Source organism: Orycteropus afer, unplaced genomic scaffold (assembly GCF_000298275.1).
Source record: "Orycteropus afer afer isolate SDZICR_OR568_19922 unplaced genomic scaffold, OryAfe1.0 scaffold00003, whole genome shotgun sequence".
NCBI classification, from domain to species: domain Eukaryota; kingdom Metazoa; phylum Chordata; class Mammalia; order Tubulidentata; family Orycteropodidae; genus Orycteropus; species Orycteropus afer.
Genome location: NW_006921590.1, coordinates 34,166,168 through 34,189,037, shown reverse-complemented (window position 1 = coordinate 34,189,037; position 22,870 = coordinate 34,166,168). Strand labels below are relative to the sequence as shown.

The following is a 22,870-nucleotide window of genomic DNA, read 5'->3' as shown; positions in this document are numbered from 1 at the left end:
AAGTAACTGAGTCATCTGAGGTTTAGAGAAGAAGAAAGTGTATACAGGGAGTATATGAATATAGGGGAGGTAAAGGGTAGAAACAAAAGGGCAGGTGAGAATATCAGCTCCTATGGTGAGTGCAAGGGAGGGAGCTAAAGTATTAGTGTGAGGACTGCTTCTCAGTTGAGTCACTGGCCATTCATATGGGAGCCACAGTGAAAAGTCACCCCACATAATTAAAACTGGAATGCCCCCCCGAAAAAACAACCATGGGCAAGCAGTTACCCCACCTGCCAGATGCATTAACTTTGTCCTGAGGAAAAAGTAGGTGGAGCCAAGGCACATAAGACCTGCCCTACCCAATACCCTCTCTCTGAGGCACAGGAGGCCCACTGTGATACAGAAGCCTGACCCACTCACTATCCCCTTTCGGAGGTACAGACTGCTCACTTTTGCATCCACAAGCCCAGCCATGTCCATTATACCTTCTGAGACATAGGAGGCCCTACCTGATGCAGGTAAACCTGACCACAGCCCACTACCACTCCCTGAGGAACAGATGGCCCACACTTAAGAGCACAAACTTGGCCATACCAACCAAACACTCCCTGAGGTGCAGGAGACCAATGGTGATATGTGCAAGCCCAGCCATCCCCACAAACCCTTCCCTGAGGCACAGATGACTAACAATTTTATGTCCAAGCCCAGCTGCACACACTACCATCTTCCAGAGATACAAGCCGCTGGCATTAACAACCCAAGCTTGGCCATGCCAATCAGCCACTCCTGATACCTAGGCCCTGAACACCCAGCAACCAACACTGTATACACATAGTACCCAAACCCAGTAACCAGTGAGAAAGCTCCCTAAACCCATGCTACAGTGACTAGCTGGACAGACACATCACACCTCACCAGCAACACCAGGTATCATCTGGCCAACTAACAAATGATGGGCAAGATATCCCAATGCCCTCCTCATTCAACATCCACCCAACTGCAAAGTCATACATTCTATATGTAAACAATTCCTGCAGGCCCTCTGCACTTGCACTGAAACCCTTTGATAACCAAACAACAACTGAGATGCCAATTAATGCATTCATAGTAGGCCTACCCTGTACATTAGGGTAGCACACCCTCTCAGTGGATGTCCTGCCCTAATCTCTAGAGAACACAATAATTGTTACCAAGAACCTAGAAGGACCATCACAGTCCCACAAGGGCTGTAGAGAGACCATGAAAAACCAACACTGTCACCCAGTATCAGGGAAACAACATGCTTCCACACATCCACTCAATCTGGTAAAGAAATACATACAAGCCTAACTACAGAGGACTCATATACCTGGCTGTGACACAGAAACCCAACAGTGACAGGAAATCACACCCACTAAAGTCACACAAAGACCAAAACTACAAACAAAAAATAAATAACACACAAAAGATATTCTAAAGTGAAAGAGAAATGAAGCTTCTGATGCATCCAAACAAAACAAAACAATCAGCACAAACATACATAAAATAAATACAGAAATAAATAAGTTATCACCTTAATGCCTGGGCAATAGCAAATCAAGACATATGAAGAAACAGGATAAGATGGCTCAAATAAGTGAGCAAAATAAGAAGCAGAAAGTCATCCTGATGAAAAAATGGTGGCAGAAATACCTGATAAGGAATTCAAGACTTATATATATGATCCTCAAAGAAATCAAGGAAACCACACACAAAATCCTAGAAGAATGCAGCAAAACAATACAAAAAACCTGACAACATGAAATAGACAATTAGAAACCATACAAAAAGAACAACTAGAAAACCAGAAAAATAACAATACAAGGACACCAAAGTAGAAGTGAATCAGTGGAAGAAATAATCAGGAAAATAGAAGACAAATCCTTTAGTACTAATCTGATTAAGGAACAATCAGTAAAATAATGAGGAAAAATGGAAGAAGCCCTAGCAGTTATGAGGAAGAAGTTAGATGTAAATGGAATTCCACAAGAGCAGCAGAGAAAAAAAAAAAAGAGAAATTTTTTTAAGATTTGTTGATATAAAATTTCCCTGATATTGTGAAACATTTTCCATCCAAGAATCTCAATGAAGCCCATACAAGGTAGAGCCCAAAATGAAGTCCACAACATATATCATAATCAAACTTTCCAAAAGCAAAGAAGGAATTTTGAAAGCAGCTCATGAAAAGCAATGTTATCACCTACAAAGGGAAACCAATAAGCTTAAGTGCTGATTTCTTAGGTGAAAGCACCCAAACAAGAAGAAAGTGGGGTAACTTATATAAAACTCAAAAAGAAAAAAATGGCAAACCATGAATAACATTTCCAGCAAAACTGTCTTTCAAACACAATGGTGAAACTAGGACATTTCCAGATAAACAAATTAAAAGAATTTATAAAAGCTAGACCACCTTACATTATTAGAGACTCTTTCATAAAGAGAACAACCTCAGACAATACCTAAGATTAGAACATATGATAGCATCAACCAGATATCAATTCAGATGAGGAATTCTCAAAAGAATAATAAAGTCATAAAACTGACAACAGAGAACCAGATATGCCAATTTATAAAAGAGGACAATTCAAAACAAGAAAGGGGAATAAAGAAAATAAAGTGCAGTTAAAGAACTTCGATTTTGAGAGAAAGACAAGATGTTATCAAAATATAATAGATGGTTTTAAACTTAGGAACATAAAGGTAAATTTCAGAATAACCACAAAAAAATCAATAAATCTACTCACCAAAATTAAAAAGAAAATCAACAAGACCCATTAACACAAAATCAACAATGACAAATTATACAAAAAGAAAATTTACAAACAAAAAGAACTCAACACAGAAAATTAAAAGGAACAAAGAAACCATAAGCATCACCAATAATAATACCAAACAGGCAGTAGTAAATTAAAAACTATTGATAATCACACTGAATGCAAATGGTTTAAATACACAAGTCAAGAGCCAAGGAGTGGGAGAGGGGATATGGATGGATCATGTTTTCTCATCCACAGTGGACAGGTTACAGAGAGCTTCAGACAAAACCACACTGGGAAAAAGGACCTGGCTATCTACTTCTACAACAACTGGCCAGTTAAAACCTTATGAGCACCAACGGAATACTGTCTGATGCAGTGCTGGAAGATAAGCCCCTCAAGTTGAAAGGCACTCAAAACACAACTGGGAAGGAGCTGCCCCCTCAAAGTAGAGGTCACCTTAATGACATGAATAAAGTTTTCATATTCTTAATTTGATGATGTGGAGGTTCATAAGAAGAAACAGCTGCAAGCATCTACTAAAAATTGGAACATGGAATATACAAAGTATAAACCTAAGAATATTTGAAGTTCTCAAAAATTAAATGGAACACATAAAGAACAATAACCTAATGATTACTGAACTGAAATGGACTGGGATCACCATTCTGAATCAGACAAACTTATGATCTACTATGCCATGAGTGACAAATCAAACAGGAATGGCATCACATCATCTTAAAAAGGAACATTTCAAGACCTATCTTACTACACAATGCTATCAATGATAGGATAGATAATGTCCATATGCCTACAAGATAGACCAATTAATACTATTATTATTCAAATTTACACCCAACCACTAAAACCAAACATGAAGAAATTGAAGATTTTTATGAACTTCTGCAATCTAAAATTGACCAAACATGCAATCGAGATGCAGTGATAATTACTACTGATGGGAATGCAAAAGTTGGAAACAAAGAAGTGTCAGTAGTAGGAAAATATGGCCTTGGTAAAAGAAATGACACTGGAGATAGTATGATAGAATTTTGCAAGACCAATGAATTATTAATTGTAAATACCTATCTTCAACCTCATAAATGGCTGACTATAACAGAGGGAACTCACCAGATGGAGTACAAAGGAATCAATCATATCAACTATATCTGTGAAAAGAAATGATGGAGAAGCTACTATCAGGCACAACAAGACCAGGGGCCAACTGCAAAACAGACCATCAACTGGTCATACACAAGTTCAAGTTGAAGCTGAAGAAAACTGAACCAAGTCCAAAAGAATCAGAGCACAATCTTGACTATATTTCACTGGAGTTTAGAGACCATCTCAAGAACAGATTTGACACACTGACCACAAAAAAACCTGATAAGCTGTGGGACGACATCAAGGACATCATACACGCAGAAAGCAAAAAGTCATTAAAAGGACAGGACAAAAAGAAAAGATCAAAATGAATGTCAGAAAAGTGACACAACATAAAAGATGTTATCAATGTCCCTGAGCTGTACATGTGGAAGTTCTACATCGGCGAATTTGTTGTTGTGTATGTTTTCACAAAAAAAGAGGGGAAAAAAAAGTAGCTGAAGCTTCTTGTATCATTTTATCAGGGATGGTGTGATAGTTGGAGCTGTGACACAGATGGCAAAGATAGAGAAGCAAGATTCTAGTACAGAGAGGTTCACCAGAATTTTTTTGTGGTTATTCTGAAATTTACCTTTATCTTCCTAAGTTTAAAACCATCTATTATATTTTGATAACATCTTGTCTTTCTCTCAAAATCAAAGTTCTTTAACTGCACTTTATTCTCTTTATTCACCTTTCTTGTTTTGAATTGTCTTCTTTTATAAATTGGCATATCTGGGTTCTCTGTTGTCAGTTTTATGACTTTATTATTCTTTTGAGAATTCCTCATCTGGATTGATATCTGGTTGATGCTATCATGCAGTTTACCATGCAGTTACCTCAGCTGCTAGATGGCCATTTATGATAAGAAAAATAAAAGCTCTGCACAAACCTCCCTCAATGCCTACTTTAAGAAAGTGACTATACAGTAGTCAATTTCCTACCCTGTAGTTGTTGTTGTTGTTGTTGTTGTTATGTGCCATCGAGTTGGCCCCAACTCATAGCGACCCCTCCTTGGGTTTCCGAGGCAGTATCACTACGGAAGTAGGATTGCCCAACCTTCCTTCCGAGGAGTGGCTGGTGGGTTTGAACCGCCAGCTGTCTGGTTAGCAGGCAAGTGTCTTAGCCACTATGCTACCAGAGCAATAGCAGAATACAAAGCCTGACTCTCCAGCACCAAGTCCATCATCTTCAACTGTAGCCATCTCTCCATCATCCTCTCCTGCACCATCCAATTATTAATGTTATCATAATGATACCTTACAAATTCCCCTTCTGGTATGCAAGACATCAACGGAACAAGAGTAAGATCTTTAACCATGGCCTTTTTTGTTTTTGTTCTATCTCAACTGTTTTAAGAACTTTTTTTTTTTCCACAGTACTATATACTTACACAAACACACATACACACACACACACAAAGATCTCTCTTCTATACAGTATCTACGTGGTGTTGTTAGGTGTGGTTGAGTCGGCTCCAACTCATGGTGACCCCATGTACAACAGAACAAAAACACTGCTGGTCCTGTGCCAGCCCCACAATCCCTGCTATACCTGAGCCCAATGTTGCAGCCACTGTGTCAATCTATTGTGTTGAGGGCCTTCCCCTTTTTCACTGACCCTCCACTTTACCAAGCATGATATCTTTCTCCAAGCAATGATCCCTTCTGACAACATGACCAAAGTTGGTAAGACCAAGTCTGGCCATTCTTGCTTTCAAGGAGCATTCCAGCTGCACTTCCTCCAGGATAGATTTGTTCGTTCTGGCAGTCCACGTACTTTCCGTATTCTTCACCAACACAACTCAAAAGCATCAACTCTTCTTTGGTCTTCCTTACACTGTCCAGCTTTCACAAGCATATGAGGCAAGTGAAAATACCATGGCTTGGGTTAGGTGCACCTTAGTCTTCAAGGAGACATCTTTGCTCTTCAGCACTTTAAAGAGGTCTTTTGCAACAGATTTGCCAATGCAATACAACGTCTGATTTCTTGACTACTGCTTCCATGGGTGTTGATGGTGGAACCAAGTAATATGAAATTTTTCACAACTTCAATCTTTTCTCAGTTTATCATGATGCTGCTTATTGGTCCAGTTGTGAGGATTTTTGTTTCCTTTATGTTGAGATGTAATGTACTTTATGTTGAGACTGTAGTCTTTAATCTCCATCACTAAGTACTTCAAGTTATCTCTTTCAGCAAAGTTGTGTCATCTGCATATCACAGGTTGTTAATGAGTCTTCCTTCAATCCTGATGCCATGTTCTTCTTCATATAGTTCAGCTTCTCAGACTATTTGCTCAGCATACAGATTGAATAAGTATGGTAAAAACATGGAACTCTGATGCACTCCCTTCCTGATTTTAAACCATGCATTATTCCCTTGGTCTGTTTGAATGACAGCCTCCTGGTCTATGTGCAGGTTTCTCATGAGCACAATTAAGTGTTCTGGAATTCCCATTCTTATCAATGTTATCTATAGTTTGTTGGGATCCACACAATCAAATGCTTTTGTATAGTCAATAAAACACAAGTAAACACCTTTCTGGTATTCTATGCTTTCAGCCAAGATCCATCTGACATCAGCAATGATATCCTTGTTCCACATCCTCTTCTGAATCCAGCCTGAACTTCTGGAAGTTCTCTGTCAGTATACTACTGCAACTGTTTTTGAATTATCTTCAGCAAGCTTTTACTTGTGTGTGATATGAATGATATTGTTTGATAATTTCCACATGCTGTGGGATCACCTTTCTTTGGAACGGGTACAAGTATGGATCTCTTCCAGTCAGTTGGCCAGGTAGCTGTCTTCCAAATCTCTTGGCAAAGACGAGTGTTGAAACATCTCAATGGGTATTCTGTCAATTCCTGAAGCCTTGTTCTTCACCAATTCCTTGAGTGCAGCTCTGACTTCTTTCTTTAATACCATTGATTCTCGATCATATGCCACCTTCCTGAAATGGATGAACATCGACCAATTCTTTTTGGCCCAGCTACTCTGTATTCCTTACATCTTCTTTTGATGTTTCCTGCATCATTCAATATTTTGCCCATAGAATCTTTCAGTATTCCAACTCGAGGCCTGAATTTTTTTCTTTAGTTCTTTCAGCTTGGGAAATGCCGAGCATGTTCTTCCCTTTTGGTTTTCTAACTCCAGGTCTTTGTACATTTCATTATAATACCTGACTTTGTCTTCTCGAGCTGCTCTTTGAAATCTTCTGTTCAGCTCTTTCATCTTGTCATTTCTTCCATTTGCTTTAGCTCTCTGTTCAAGAGCAAATTTCAGAGTCTCTTCTGACATCCATTTTGGTCTTTTCTTCCTTTCCTGTCTTTTTAATGACCTTTTGCTTTCTTCATGGATGATGTTCTTGATGTCATTCCACAATTCCTCTAGTTTTCGGTCACTGGTGTTCAGTGCATCAAATCTATTTTTTAGATTTTGTCCAGTGAAAACCTTATGAACAGCAGTGAAACACTGTATAATATATTACTGGAAAACTTTATGAACAACCCTGAAATACTGTCCAATAATGAGCCCCTCAGGTTGGAAGGTATTCAAAATGTGACTGGAGAAGAGCTGTCTCCTCAGAGTAGAGTCAACCTTAATGATGTGGATGGAGTAAAGCTTTCGGGACTACCATTTGCTGATGTGGCACAATTCAAAATGAATGAAACAGCTGCAAACATCCATTAATAATCAGAACATGGAATGTATGAACTATGAATCTAGATAAGTGGTGGGTATGGTATGTAGTTCTTTTATTATTACTGTATTATTGTAATTACGTACTGTATTATTAAGTTTAAGATGTTTTAGTATATTTGAAAGTTTTTCTTTTTGGTCTACAAGAAACTCACTTTCTCTGTGTGTGTGTGTGTGTGTAAGTGAGAGTGAGAGAGAGAGAGAGAGAGAGAGAAAGAGAGATTTGGGTGAAAGTTTACAGAGAAAATTTGTTTTCCATTCAACAACTCACACATTGTATTTTGTGATACTGATTGCAATCCCCACAGTTTAACAGCACTCTTCCCACTTTTTCCCTGTGTTTCCCTTCATCCTTCTTCTCTGTCCCTTTCTGCATTCATATCTTTATGCCTGGGCAAATGCTGTTTTGATCTCATGTTCGACGGTTCTAATGAGTACACACGTCCCTGGTATTACTGTTCACCTTACAGGCCTATCATTTAGCTGAAAGTTAAGCCATGGGAGTGAGTTCAGTGCCAGGCTTAAAGGGTAAAAGTGCTGTGTAAGTTTTATATGCATAGGAAGGTAAATTATATACTATATACTAAGATAAACATCTGTCCTGGAAGATGTGCAGCCAGAATGCTCCTTGGAAGCAAGAGTGGCCAGACTTCTTCTCACCTACTTTGGTCATGTTGTCAGAAGGGACCATTCCCTGAAGAAGGATATCATGCTTGATAAAGTGATGGTCAATGAAAAGGGGAAAGGCTTTCAACAAGATGGACTGACACAGTGGCTGCAATGCTAGGCTCAGATATAGCAAGGATTGTGGGGTTGGCACAGGACTGGACGGTGGTTTGTTCTGTTGTACACAGGGTCGCTGGAAGTCAGAGATGACTCAATGGCATCTAACAACAACAACACAACTGAAGCTAAGTAAGAACCCTATGTACCTCTTTCGACTTACCTACAAATTCGACTTAAAGAGAGATTTAGGAACAGATCTCTTTTGTAATCCAGGAACTGCCTGTATCTAAGAAAGATGAACACATGCATCCTCTACGAACTGGCACTTTCACTCATAGGTATATACCCAACACATATGTAGAATTTTACCTACCAAAAATCATGTAATAGGATGTTCATATCAGGAGTATTTGTACTATCCCAGAACTGGGAGCTACCCGAATGCCTATCAACAGTAGACTTTATAAATAAACTGTTTATCTACTCATACAGAAGACTACTGAGATCAACAACAAAGAGACCGACAACAAACGAGAACCATCAATCTATAACCAGATGGACAAATCTCACAAACATAATGTTGAACAGGAGAAGCCAGATACAAAAGACCACATGCTGTATGACTACATTTATATAATGCATAAAAACATGAAAAACTAATCTCTTCTGTTAGGAGTCAAGATAATGGATATCCCAAGAGGGCTGGGGGAAAAGTAGTGACTGCAAGAGAGCAGGAGGGAGGCTTCTGTGTTTCTCCATGTGATGGAAAATACTGCACCAAAAATAAGGTACTAATGGCTCCTGTTCTCTCCAGATGCACCCCTGCCTCTGCAACACACACACAAACCCCAACCGTGTCATAAGATCTCCCATTTACTCTCATGTTTCTTTTTTGTTGTTAGTTGTCATCAAGTCAACTCCAACTCACAGCAACTCCCTGTGTGCAGAGTAGAACTGCTCAACAGGGTTTTCAAAAGCAGATCCAACTTGTCTTTCAAGGTGCCTCAGGATGGATTTGAACTGCCAATCTTTCAGCCAGTAGTTGAGCACTTAACTGTTGCTCCACCCAGGGACTCCTCTCCTTTCTCTAGAAAGACCAATGTCCTCTCAGCATAAGTCCTCACTCAAACAAGTCTAATGAAAGGCTATCCTGGCCATACTCCAGACTCCACGGACATAGCATCTTCTTTATGCACCCCAGAGTACCTTCCTAAAGACCTCAACGTTCAACTGACCCAACTGGCTTGTCCTCCCACCAGCCCTCAAGTCCACCTGAGTCACGAGGATGGTTACAGCCACTGGTTTTTCCAATAACACAGTACTCAGTGGCCTCTGATCCCATGCCCACCCCATGCTTCATCTCTGTGGCTCAACATCAAGGACAGGGGCCAACTACTTCCTTCCTAGGCTGAAACACAATGACCATGGATGTGCCATGCTAGCATTGGCAAGACGGGCAGATGCAATACTTACAGAGTGTATGATGTCCTCCATGTCGTAGGCTTTGGTAGACTCCAAAGGGACAATTGTGTCAAGCTCAGGAACTAGACGGTCACTATGGGCAGAAAAGAGGCAGACATAGTCAATATCAGATGAGCCAGGTGCCTTTAAAAGGGGTAAGGAGCATGTAGTAGGAGACATGTCATGGGAATTTGGCTAATTCTGTCCCTACTGGGCTTGTAAAGCAGTCATCAAAGCTGCATTCTTTTGTAACTACTCTATTAACTGAGCCTGAGACTCATTTTTTAGAGGAGAAAATGGGCTCATTCCCCTGAATATAATTCCTTCATTTATCATCTCTCAACACCTGCTATTTTCCAACTACTGTATGAAGCACTGAAGGACACTGTAGTAAAGATGACACCACCCCCAGAATTCCCACTCTAACTTCCTGAGGTATTAAGAACCAAAGAAAAAGGGCTTGGAAACAAAGTAAGAGTTCTGTAGAGACCACTGGATTCATGTTTCTTGTTAGAAGATTAACTTGCTAAAAACTCCTTTAAAGAAAAAAAACTACAAGGCCTCTGGTGGGCAAGATCACTGCAGACTAAATGCTTATACAAAGACTTGTAACTCTCCTTCCTCCTGTGTCTATGTGGCTGGCCAGGGAGGCTGAGTAGGGCCCACTCCCACACTACAGAAGGACTCAGCAATATGCCCCTCCATAACTTCCTCCATCCAACAGGCTCCTGACACCCCCTAATACATTGGGGCCAATGTGACTCATCAAATCCAGCTTCCAGAGGGCTCTTCCTTAGGGTACTGGGCAACCATCAAAGCAAAACCAAATCCACTGCTAGAGTTGATTCCAACTCATAACAACCCTGTAGGACAAAGCAGAACGGCTCCCATAGGTTTCCAAGGCTGTAATCTTTATGGAAACAGACTGCCGCATCTTTTTTCCATAAAGTAGCTGGTATGTTCAAACCACCAACCTTACTGTTGGCAGCCAAGCACTAAACCACTGTGCCACCAGGGCTCTTTGTATTGGGCACAGCCCCACCTAATAACAAAGTCATTCCTTACTTTTGTCATGTACATATACAGCTCGCCTAGAGTCACATGGAGTAGACGTATGGCTCAACCAAAGCAAGCTATTCAGACACCTCTGGGCCCATAGGCCGTCACACCTTCAAATGATGTCCAAAACTCCCTAAGAATTGCAAATACCATGAACCCTGTGAGAGCCATAACTCAATAGAATTGCCTTGCTTTTCTTGTGAACTTTCCACCCTGGACAGGGTGCAGGCTTACCACATTTCTCTAGCTCATTTTAATGGAAAATATTTGAGTTTTCCTTCACTGACAGGTTTCCACCTTGTATAAGTTCCAGGTTTCACAAGTTTTACTGTAATATAGATGCCCAGAAAAGGAGGGCTATGTCCACTGCTGCTGAGCCCTGTGACAACACTCTCTTCCACAGCAATAATGTACAGTGGACAACTGGCTATGTCTCCTAGAATGACACAGAGGCAGAGTGGGGCCCTGGAAACAATACTCTCTTCAGAGCATTCCTGGCCAAGGTGGAGGGCACTGGCTTCTTCCCAGGGGATACAATTCCATATACCTTCTGCAGAAGAAATCCAGGCTACCTAAGTGGGCAGGAAACAAAATAGAGACAGAAGCAGCCAGAGGTCTTGGGGCAGTAGTTGGGCTGCTAGCTGACTCTGTGGTACTTCCCCCTCTACCCTGCCCTGAGTCAGGTGGTGGTCCCAACAATAAGAGGGAAAGAAGGTCTGGACTAGGTGGCCAGCAACACACTCTTCTCCATGACCACCACAGTCTGGCCCCAAGCAGGTGTGCATAAATTCCTTTCCTAAAGGGCATACTGTCTGCCATCATTTCACATGTATTTACTTCATGTCAAGACCCAAAAACCTCTATCCCCAATTCTGAAAAGCTCAAGAATCTCTTAGAAATCTTTTTTCCCCTGCTTGCCACTCCATATGCCCAAGATTTATATCAGATATTACAGAGAGGAAAAAAGTGAAGAAGTCATCTTTCTTTGCTCCTGTGCCCAAGACATGCCACCATCATCCTCACTCCTGAGAGCCACATTGACTTTACTCCATCATCTACTCTAACAGGGCAAACCCTGGAGGTACTGCCAGGGCAGAGGGGCCAGAGAAGGTCAAGCTGTGCTATAAAATGAGAGCTGGTGCTATGGCCTGACACTCACCTGGGATCATGGCACTCACGGATGGGAGCCGGGTCCTGATTGCTGAGGGGTAGGTAGTTGAAGAACTCCCGTAGACTACACAAGGCATCAACATCATTTTCAAAAGCTTTGTGGGCCACACCTGAGAAAGCAAGAGATTACAATGGGCCAGGGCACCAGTTAACCTAAAGATGTTGGTTCATGCCTGCTTCCTCCTTCTAAGGCACGTCTGCAGTGGACTATATGGATAGCCATCCTCACCACCCCCTTCACCAAGGATGAGATGTTGCACACCACTCACCTTCACGCTGAACCTGGATTAATGCAGCCTGTTCCCTTTGCCCTGTACCCACATCCCTGCAGAAGGCATTCTTTACTCAGGTGTTTCAATAATGTCACCACCTCTGGCTCCCTGTCTAGAACATACCTGTTCCTACTCCCCTCACCGTCCACCCCTGCACCATCTGAGAGTTCACATTGTTCCTGTAGCACCCATCTATTTGTTTCCCGGTTTATCATATAACATCTCCCTTAGAATAACAGTACAAAAGTAGAGACCACATCTGTCTTACTCACCACATCAAGGATGACGATGCCTAGCACAGAACAGGTGCTCTGTAATGGTGGAAGCAAAAGGAAAGGAAGGGAACCACTAGGATGCAGTGAAGCATCAGAGCTTCACTAGGTTTGTGTGAATCTAAGGGAAGATTATTGCAGGCAGAGACAACAACCTAAGAGTGTTCTGAAATTACAGAACAAACAAAGCCACAGACATCACAGGAAAAAAATGGGGCCAAGAACTCTCTCAGGTCCATTCTCAGTGGACCCCTTGCTTCCACCACTGCTCCTCAATCTGTTCTCCAAATGCAACCAGAGCGAGCCTTTAAGTCAGATCACGTGATACCTCTGCTCCAACCATCTTCCTTGCTATTCCCTGAACATGCTGCCACTTTCCTACCTCTCAGCCCTTTCTATAGGTTGTTCTCTCTGTCTGCAATAGTCTTTCCCTAGATTCACACAGCTAACTCCTTCCAATCTGCTTAAATGTTACCTTCAGTGAAGTCTAACCATACCACCTTATTTAAAACTGCAACCACTCCAATTCCATTTACCTTATACAATTTTCAAATCATGTATTACATTTAACATGCTAAATCATATACTTTCTTCTTTGTGGTAACAGCTTTATTGAGATATAATTTATATACCATACAATTATCCCATTTAAATTGTATAATCCAATGGTTTTAGTATATTCTAAAACATATATATATTGAGAGTTGTGCAATCATCATGACAATACACAAGGCCTTATAAACATATAAATAAACATACAATATTTATAAGCCCCACACAAGTAGGGGTCTTTATTTCTTTTACAGATATATTCTTGAGCAATGTTTGATACACAGGAATGCAATATTTGTTGAGCAAAAAAAAACACAACACTTTGAGTCAAGAAAAATTTATAAATTAGCATAGCCATTTTGGAGAACATCTGGCAATTATTCAAAAGGTTAAACAAAGAATTACTATTTGACCCAGAAATGCCACTCCTCGATAAATACCCAAGAGAAATGAAAACTTAAGTCCACACTAATGTTTAAAGCAGACTTACTCATGACAGCCAAGGAGTGCAAAAAACCAAAATGTCTACGCAGTGTAGCAAATTACTTAGTATGGCTTTTCTACCCATAAGTCATTGTAAACTCAGTGGTGGAATGAGCAACTGAGGAGCTCCTGATTGTAAATGCTATCCACCTGGGTTATTTCTGTTGGGTGTGGCACAATGCAATATTATGGGAGGCTATCTCTCAGGTGCTTAGAGTTCTGATGCTATGATTGGCTAGTTTGGCCACTCTGCCAAGCTCAAAAGGAGGCCTCCTAGAGGCAGAACTCTCTCTGACTGCTGGTTGAGGAAGACGTGCTGCTGAAAGAGACACGCACTCCTGGGAAAGAGACGCAAGAGACATGCACTGCTGAGTGAGACACCGAGGAACCAGTAGTGCTGGGAAAGAGACTGTGAGAGACTGTTGGCTGAGGGACGGTGGGCTGGGAGAGAGACTGAGCGTTCTTCCTGAAATTGAATTGCAGCCTGTGCTTCCCTAATAAGCCCCATAATCTGTGAGCTGTGTGTGGCCACTGCAGCGAATTACTGAACCCAGGAGAGAGGTGGTGCATGCTTTGGGAGGAACGGTTGGTGAAAGGGCTGGAGGGAGGCAACATGTCTGGCCTGGCAGGAATAGGCCTTGTGTTACTGCTGGTAATCCTGTCTTCCTCTTGTAGGGTTAGAGGACGCCTGAACATGTGGCCTCCTCGCCGTTTTGCAGTCTACCAATGGGTAAATAAACTGTGGTATATACCCGTACAATGGATTATTATTTAGCAATGGAAAGGAGTACTGATTTATGTCACAACATGGATGATCCTTGAAAACACTGTTAAACAAAAGAAGCTAAACACTAAATGCTACATACTGTATGATTCCATTTACATAGTATGTCCAGAGTACACCAATCTATAGAGACAGAAAGTAGCAGTTGTTCAGTGGGTAGATCTCACTGAGGGTAACATTTAAGCAGATATGAAGGAGTTAACTGTGTGAATCTAGGGGATGACTACTGCAGGCAGAGAGAACAACCTATATACAAAGGCCCTGAGAGGTAGCAAAGTGGCAGCATGCTCAGGGAATAGCAAGGAAGATGAGGGGATTAGGGGGTGAAAGCTAAAGGGTGTGGGGTTTCTTTTTGAGGCAATGAAAATGTTCTAACATTGATTGTCATGACGATTGCACAATTCTCAACATACATGTTTCAGAATATATTAAAACCGTTGAATTATACAATTTAAATGGGTTAATTGTATGGTATATAAATTGTATGTCAATAAAGCTGTTACTAAAAGGAAAGAAAAAAAAAGTATTTGTAGAGCATCATTTGGCTCTTGCTCAGGGGTTACAGAACCAGCATGTCAAGCACAGCCCACCAAAGATCTTCAGGCCCAGTGATAACACCACATGCTACCTTTGAAAAGTCTAAAATTGTACTGCACAAGAAAATTTAATGTCATGGGCAGATGTTCATTTCTGCAAGCTGTCAAGTAAAAACATGTTACTAGAGAATATGAATGCATGTTACTAGAGAATATGAATGTACCTACGTATAAGTGTATATACACATGCATTCATACCCATCAGCATGAAGAGACTGCAGGGTACATACCCAAACCTTAGTGATTTTTATTCCTGTATTTTCTCAACTTTCTGCACAAACATATAATAGTATTGAAATCAGGAAAGACAAATAAATAGCATATTTCATCACATCTGAGACATCAAGACTCAACATTATTTTATGTAAAAGTAGGAAAGAAAAACTTCTGCCAATGAGCCAGAAACAAGAGAGTAAAGACAGGCTCTGGTAGAGTCAATGATGAAAAGTGTTCTGATTCTAGATGTGTTTTAGAGATGGAACAGATGGGTGAAGGAAAGAAATGAGCCAAGGTTGATGCCAACCTGAGATGGAGGAAGAATCTAGAGCTGTGAACTTTTTAAACCACATTTCATCAAATCTAAGTAATTATTTCAGTGAAAGTAAGACACACCTCTATTTTATGTATACTAAGAAGGAAATGGGAATCCCTGGGTGGTGCCAATAGGTAACCACTCAACTACGAACTGAAGGGTTGGCAGTTTAAATCTACCCACAGGCACCTTGGAAGAGATGTGGTGACCTGCTTCCAAGAGGTCACAGCCATGAAAAGCTACAGAGCATCTATTCTGTACACATGAAGTCACTATGAGTCAGAATTTGCTCAACAGCAACTAACAACAAGAAAAAGGAGGACATGCTGACAATTAAACCATGATCTAATGCTTTAACCAAAGTCCAGCATGGCACAGAAAGCAATCACATCAGCCTCTCACTGCTTTAAATCTTTCACTGAGGCAATTTCTTCCATCTTTAGTTCACTGGTTGATGTGTAGTAAGCAATTCTTTTGCAATTTGGTTAAAAACACCACTTTATTGACTTGTCGGGGTACCCCCCCCAAGAAAATATGGAATTGCAATCATTACTCCAACAGCAAATATGTCTTTACTAATATCAGATTCATGCTCTGCTCTAATTCCCACAACTTTCTGTAGAAACTTTTCTTGCAATGTCAAAGCATAAGATGATATTTATACATACATTTTAAACTCAGTATGTGTGGCACATAACCTCAAAGAGGGAAGAACTATGACCAAGTTCATGCTTATGTGGCTTTGACCACTACATTACAACTGTACCTGGCCATTCTCAACTGGTAAAACACCATCTACTCTAAGACATACCCCAACTTCAGAGTATGAAAAAAAAAAATGAGTCACAATATAAAATACAATTTTCCCTTGTCTTATATGTAAAATGGCACCATATTTGCATATAACCTACGCATATTCTCCCAAATACTTTAAATGTACCTAATACAATGTAAAAGGAGCCCTGGTGGCATAGTGGACAAGGCATTTGAGTGCTAACCAGGCCAGTGGTTCAAACCCACTAGCCACTTCATGGAAGACAAATGGGGTGATCTACTTCCTTAAAGATTTATAGCCTCAGAAACCCAACGGAGGTCACTATGAGTTGGAATCTACTCGATGGGAATGAGTTTGGTTTCATACAATGTAAATACTATGTAAAAAGCACTTTACACTCCCTCTTAGCCTTTGAGGGATTGCTTTGACTACTTACTTGCTTTTTTTTTTTTTTTTGCACCTGAATATTTTCAACCCACTGTTAGTTAAATTCATGGATGCTGAACCCATAAATATGGAAGGCTGACTGTATATATTTTAAAACATTCCACTGACCATATATAAATCATATGTACTTATAACCACCATTCCAATTAGCTTTAAATTATTTTAGACTGTTGAAGTATTCATTGGCAGTACTGGTGGTGGTAGCTACTCTCAAGCTGACCTCTGATCCACTGCAATCCCATGTAAAACAAAAAGAAATGCTGCCCAGTCCTGCACTATCCCCATCATGGTTTGTAGATCAGACTGTTGTGATCCAAAGGGTTTTCACTGTCCAAGTTTCAGAAGCCAATTGTCAGGCAAGCAGCATCCAGATGCAACAACTGGTCTTTCTTCATCTGGAGAAAAGAAAAATGAAGAAAACCAAGGATGCATGCAAACAACTAGTCCAAAGGATGAATGGACCATTAATTCACCTCAGCCTATATCATCATGAGACCAGAAGAACTAGATGGTGCCCAGCTACCACTGGCAACCACTTGGAAAGGAATCATGGCAGGAGATCCTGGATAGAGTGGGAGAACAAAGTGGAACAAAACTCAGAATCATAAAGAAGACAAGGCTTACTGGTCTGATAGAGCCTGGTGACACCCTCAAGACTACATCCCCTAGTTACCCTTCAAGCCTGGAAATGAACTCACTCCTGTGGCTTCCAGCCAAACAACAGACAGGCATATTGGGTGAATATTTACACCAGGTAGATACACTCCTTAGAATGATCAATCATGAGAGAACAGAAGAAAATCAACAATCCCCCTAAGCAAAGCATGGTTTAATTGTCAGCATGTCCTCCTCTTTCTTGTTGTTAGTTGCTGTTGAGCAAATTCTGACTCATAGTGACTTCATGTGTACAGAGTAGATGCTCTGTAGCTTTTCATGGCTGCACAGGGCGACAGTTCAGGGAACAGGAATGCATAGGAAAGAAGGACACAGGGAAGAGGCGACTACAGGGAGGAAGTGGGAAGAGAGCTGTTACATTGTGGGGATTGCACTCAATGTCATGAAACAAAATGTATATGGACTGCTGTATAGAAAATGAATTTGCTCTGTAAACTTTCACTCAAATCACAATAAGAATTAAAAATGAAAAAAGAGGATTGCCAGGCCTTTCTTCCTAATCCATTCTAGCATAGAAACTTCCCTGATAATGTTCAACATCATAGCAACACACAAATCTCCAGTGACAAACAGATGTGGTAGCTGGATTACCATTAATGCATTAGCCAGGAATCAAGCTTGAGTCTCCCTCATGGAAGGCAAGAATTCTACCACTGAACCACCACTGCCCCATAAAATATAAGTAATTGTCTATTACTGGTTTTAACAAATTTGGGACACTAAATCCACCTTTATCACACTATCTGTAGCCAATACATCAATAAATTCTAATTCCCAAATAAATTCTACCAACTAAAAGTTATTTTTAAGACTGTCACCATTCTCACTGGCAATATCTTCTCAAGTTTGAAACAGTAAGGTCAGAGTTCCAGTTAGTATGGTGCCATAAATACATGTACCAGAACAACATCTTAACAATGACAAGAAACTAAATAAGAGAGACACAAAAATGTCTCCAGATCCCATAACACCAAGTGGTAAGTTGAAGAAACTGACCAAGCACTAACTGAAAGGACAGGCAGAACTAGACCAGCAGGACAACAGATTTTCAGATTGACGGTGACCTGTCTGCCAGTATGGAGGAATGTAGCCATTTCTGGACCTTACAGAACAAAGACTAGAGTGAGGAACTCAGGAAAGAAACTGCAAAGAGAGCACAGCTGTTGTCAGAGGTTAAAGGTAACCAATCCCAGAAAGAAACAAGGTGGTCAGGAAGTGGCCGGGAATGGGGTATCCCTGGGGAAGCAGCACAGGAGCAGTACAGCTTTGTAACCAGAGAGTCATAGAGAAGTGCACCTAGAGCTAGAGAAATACACTAAGTCATAAAAACCTTGTTGCTGTTGTTGTTATGTGCCATTGAGTCGGACCCGTCTCATAGCGACCCCTCCTCCTTGGGTTTCCAAGGCGGTATCACTACAGAAGTATATTGCCCACCCTTCCTTCCAAGGAGTGGCTGGTGGGTTTGAACCACCAGCCTTCTGGTTAGCAGTCAGGTGCCTTAGGTACTATGCTACCAGAGCTCCTGTAAAAACCTTAGTGAAGAAGAAAGTATAGGCAAGGAACATGTAATCAATGGGGAGCAAAAGGGGAAGAATAGAGGGCAGGTGAGAACTCCAGCCCCTCCAGTGACTGCAAGAGGGGAGGGAGTCATGCATTCACCTGCCAGCATCCCATTCTAGCTCAGCAAAGTGATGACCACGTACTCTCATGCAGTCCCTAACTCTGTGAATGGTGGTCATACTCCGACACACTCACTCACCCACCAACTCTATCAATATAAAGAACAGTGGCAAACACACTCTCCCATGCACTCAACCAATTGCCACCGTACTGACTGCCTTCAACGCCCCATCCAGCAAGCAGTGGCTACTACACACTCCTGAAGGGTCATCCCCCTCCTACTCTCCTGACCTCACAAGCAGCAGCAACCACATGCTCCCCTGCTCATTCATCCTCCCACTACACATCCCTGCCTCGCACTCCCCTCAACCCAGAAAGGAACACCTAGTGCACACTCTCACATGCTAGTCCAGCCACCTCCCACCTCCTCAACCCAGTGAACAGTAGCAACTGTGCTCTCATATGCCCAATAAGCTTCTCCCAGAACAAAGATTTAAGAGAAATGAAGAGAAACTAAGAGTTACATGGGACAACATGAAAAGAAACAACATACACTTCATTGAAATTCCCAAACAAGAGGCAAAAAAAAAAAAAAAAACCACTAGAAAATTGTGGAAGAACTACTAACAGAAAATTTCCCCCATATTATGAAGGAAGAAAAGATACTTGTCCAAGAAGATCAAAGAATCCCATACAAGATAGATCCCAAGAGAAAAACACCAAGGCATATCATAATCAAACTCTCCAAAACAAAGACAGAAATAATCTTGTAAGCTGCCTGGGATGAAAGAAATATTACTTATAATAATTAAACAGTTAGGCTGAGCTCTGATTACACAGCAGAAACCATGCAGGCAAGAAGGCAATGGGATGGCATATATAAAACACTGAAGGAAAAGAACTTCCAACCAAGAATCCTATATCCAGCCAGATTGTCCATCAAATATGAGAGTGAAATCAAGACATTCTCAGACAAACAGAAATTACAAGACCAACCCTACAAGAAATGCTTAAGGAAGTTCTTCCAACAGAGAAATCACAACAGAGAACAACAAAATCAGGACACATGACATCAACACTAAAACCAAATTAAAAAAAAAAACATGCTCAAAATAAGACCATAAAACATTGTACACTAAAAATGAAGGAAGCCAATCTGCACACAACAACAGCAACTAACCAAATAGAGAGAATAAAAGTTCTAGGTACAAAGTTCCAAATGGAGAGGAATACAGGACAACTTTCTCATAGAACAGACTGTTCCAAACATATAGAAACAAGAATTCACTTCAAGGTAACCACAGAGAAAATCAACAAACCCCCTAAGCAAATCCAGAAGGAAGGAAAACATACGAGTTTAGGAAGGATAAAAGCAACAATATATAAGAAAAGAGAGGAAACACTTGACAACAGAACAAACTCAGCACAGAAAAGTATATGGACCAAGGAAACTCCAAAAACACGACAAAGAAAACACAAAGAGAGAGACAGCAATCGATTCATACCTATCACTAATTACACTCAATGTGAATGGACTAAATGCACCAATCAAGACAAAGAGAGTGGCAGACTGGATAAGAAAAGAAGACCCATCAATATGCTGCCTGTAAGAGATCCACCTTAGACACAAAGATAAAAACAAATTAAGAGCTAAGGGGTGGAAAAAATATACCAAGCCAATGGTAACCAAAACAGAGCAGGAGTGGAGATATTAATTTCTGATAAAATAGACTTTAAGGTGAAAAACAACATAAGAGACAAAGAAGGACACAATTTGATGCTGAAAGGTTAATCAACCAAGAAGATATTACCATAATAAATACCTATGCACCCAATGAAAGTGCTCCAAAATACACAAAGCAAATATTAATTGACTTAAAAGGGACAATAGACAACTCTACAATAGTAGTAGGAGACTTTAACACACCACTTGCAAGAAGGGGTAGATCAACTAGAAAAATAACTCAAAAAAGATATAGAAGAACTCAACAATACAATCAACCAACTTGACTTCATAGATATATACAGAGCACTCCACCCAACAAAGCACAATTCATATCTTCTCCAGTGCACATGGATCCCTCTCTAAAATAGATCACATGTTAAGACATAAAACAACCTTCAATAAATTCAAAAACACACACAAATACCACAAAGCATCTTCTCAGACCATAAGATTATAAAATTAGAAATTAATAAATGGAAGTTCAAGGAAAAACATCAAACATGTGGAAGTTAAACAATTCACTGCTCCAAAATTAGTGGGTAATAGAAGAAACAAAAAGTGAAATTAAAAAATTTCTAGAAACAAACGAGAATGAAAATATATCTTACCAAAACCTATGGGACACAGCAAAAGCAGTACTCAGAGGTCAATTTATAGCAATAAATGCATACATCAAAAAAGAGGAAAACAAAATCAACACTCTAACTCAACATCTTCAAAAACTAGAAAAACAACAAAAGAATCCTACAGTATCTAGAAGTAAGGAAATAATAAATATCAGAGCAGAAATAAATGAAACAAAACAAAAAAACAATAGAGAAAATCAACAAAACAAAAAGCTGGTTCTTCGAAAAGATTAACAAAATCGACAAACTGTTGGCAAATCTAACAAAAGAAAAAAAATAGAAAATGCAAATTACAAGAATAGTAAATGAAAAGGGTGTTATCACAACAGAATCAACTGAAATTAAAATGATACTGACAGAATATTATAAAAAACTGTACTCCAACAGATTTGAGAACCTAGAAGCGATGGACAAGTTTCTACCTTCAAAAGACCTACCTAAACTTTCCCATTCAGAGATAGAATACTTGAACAGACCCGTAACAAAGGGAGAAAATGAACAGATCCTGGGAAAAAAAAAAAAAATCCCCACAAGGAAAAGTCTTGGCCCTGATGGCTTCACTGGAAAATTTTACCGAATATTCAAGGAAGAGTTGACACCTATATTACTCAAGCTATTCTAGAACACAGAAAAAGATGGAATACTCCCAAACTCATTTTATGAAGCAAGCATAACACTAATACCAAACCAGGCAAAGACACCACTAAAAAGGAAAACTACAGACCAAGATCCCTCATGAACATAGATGCAAAAATCTTCAACAAAATCCTAGCCAACAGAATCCAACAACATATCAAAAAAATAATACATCCTGACCAAGTGGGATTCATACTTGGTATGAAAGGATGGTTCAACATCAGCAAAACAATCAATGTAATCCACCACTAGACAAAACAAAGGAACCTTATGATTACATCAATCAACGCAGAAAAGGCATTTGATAAAATCCAACACCTGTTCCTGTTCAGAACTCTCAGCAAAATAGGGATAGAAGGGAAAGTCCTCAAAATAATAAAGGTCATATATGCAGAGCCAACAGCCAACATCATTATTAATGGAGAAAGACTCAAGGCATTCCCCTTATGAACAGGAACCAGACAGGGATACCCTCTATCACCACTTCTATTTAACATGGTATTGGAAGTCCTGGCCAGGGCAGTAAGGCAAGAAAGAGAAATAAAAAGCATCCAAATTGGCAAAGAGGAAGGAAAACTATCTCTAGTTGTGGAAGATGATCCTGTACATAGAAAATCCAAGAAATTCAACAAAAAAACTACTGAAACTAATACAGAGGATCAGCAAAGTGGCAGGATACAAAGTCAACATACAAAAATCACCTGGATTCCTCTACACCAACAAAGAGACCTCTGGAAAAGAAATAAGGGAAACAATATTATTTACAATAGCTATTAAAAAAAAATAAATAAAGTATCTAAGAATAAATCTTACCAGAGACACAAAAGACTTTCATACAAAGAAAACCATAAAACACTACT

The 22,870-nt window shown here is 40.1% G+C and overlaps 1 protein-coding gene across 1 annotated transcript in view; it reads right to left on the bottom strand.

The window, feature by feature from the left end:
- Positions 1 to 22,870, bottom strand: part of PCCB (propionyl-CoA carboxylase subunit beta) — a 229,437-nt gene that overhangs the window by 72,349 nt on the left and 134,218 nt on the right. The window contains exons 8-9 of the mRNA XM_007937527.2: positions 12,004 to 12,124; positions 9,794 to 9,879 (exon numbers count right to left, since the gene is read on the bottom strand). Of these exons, the coding sequence (XP_007935718.1) occupies positions 9,794 to 9,879; positions 12,004 to 12,124 (207 nt within the window). The remainder of the gene's footprint in view (positions 1 to 9,793; positions 9,880 to 12,003; positions 12,125 to 22,870) is intronic.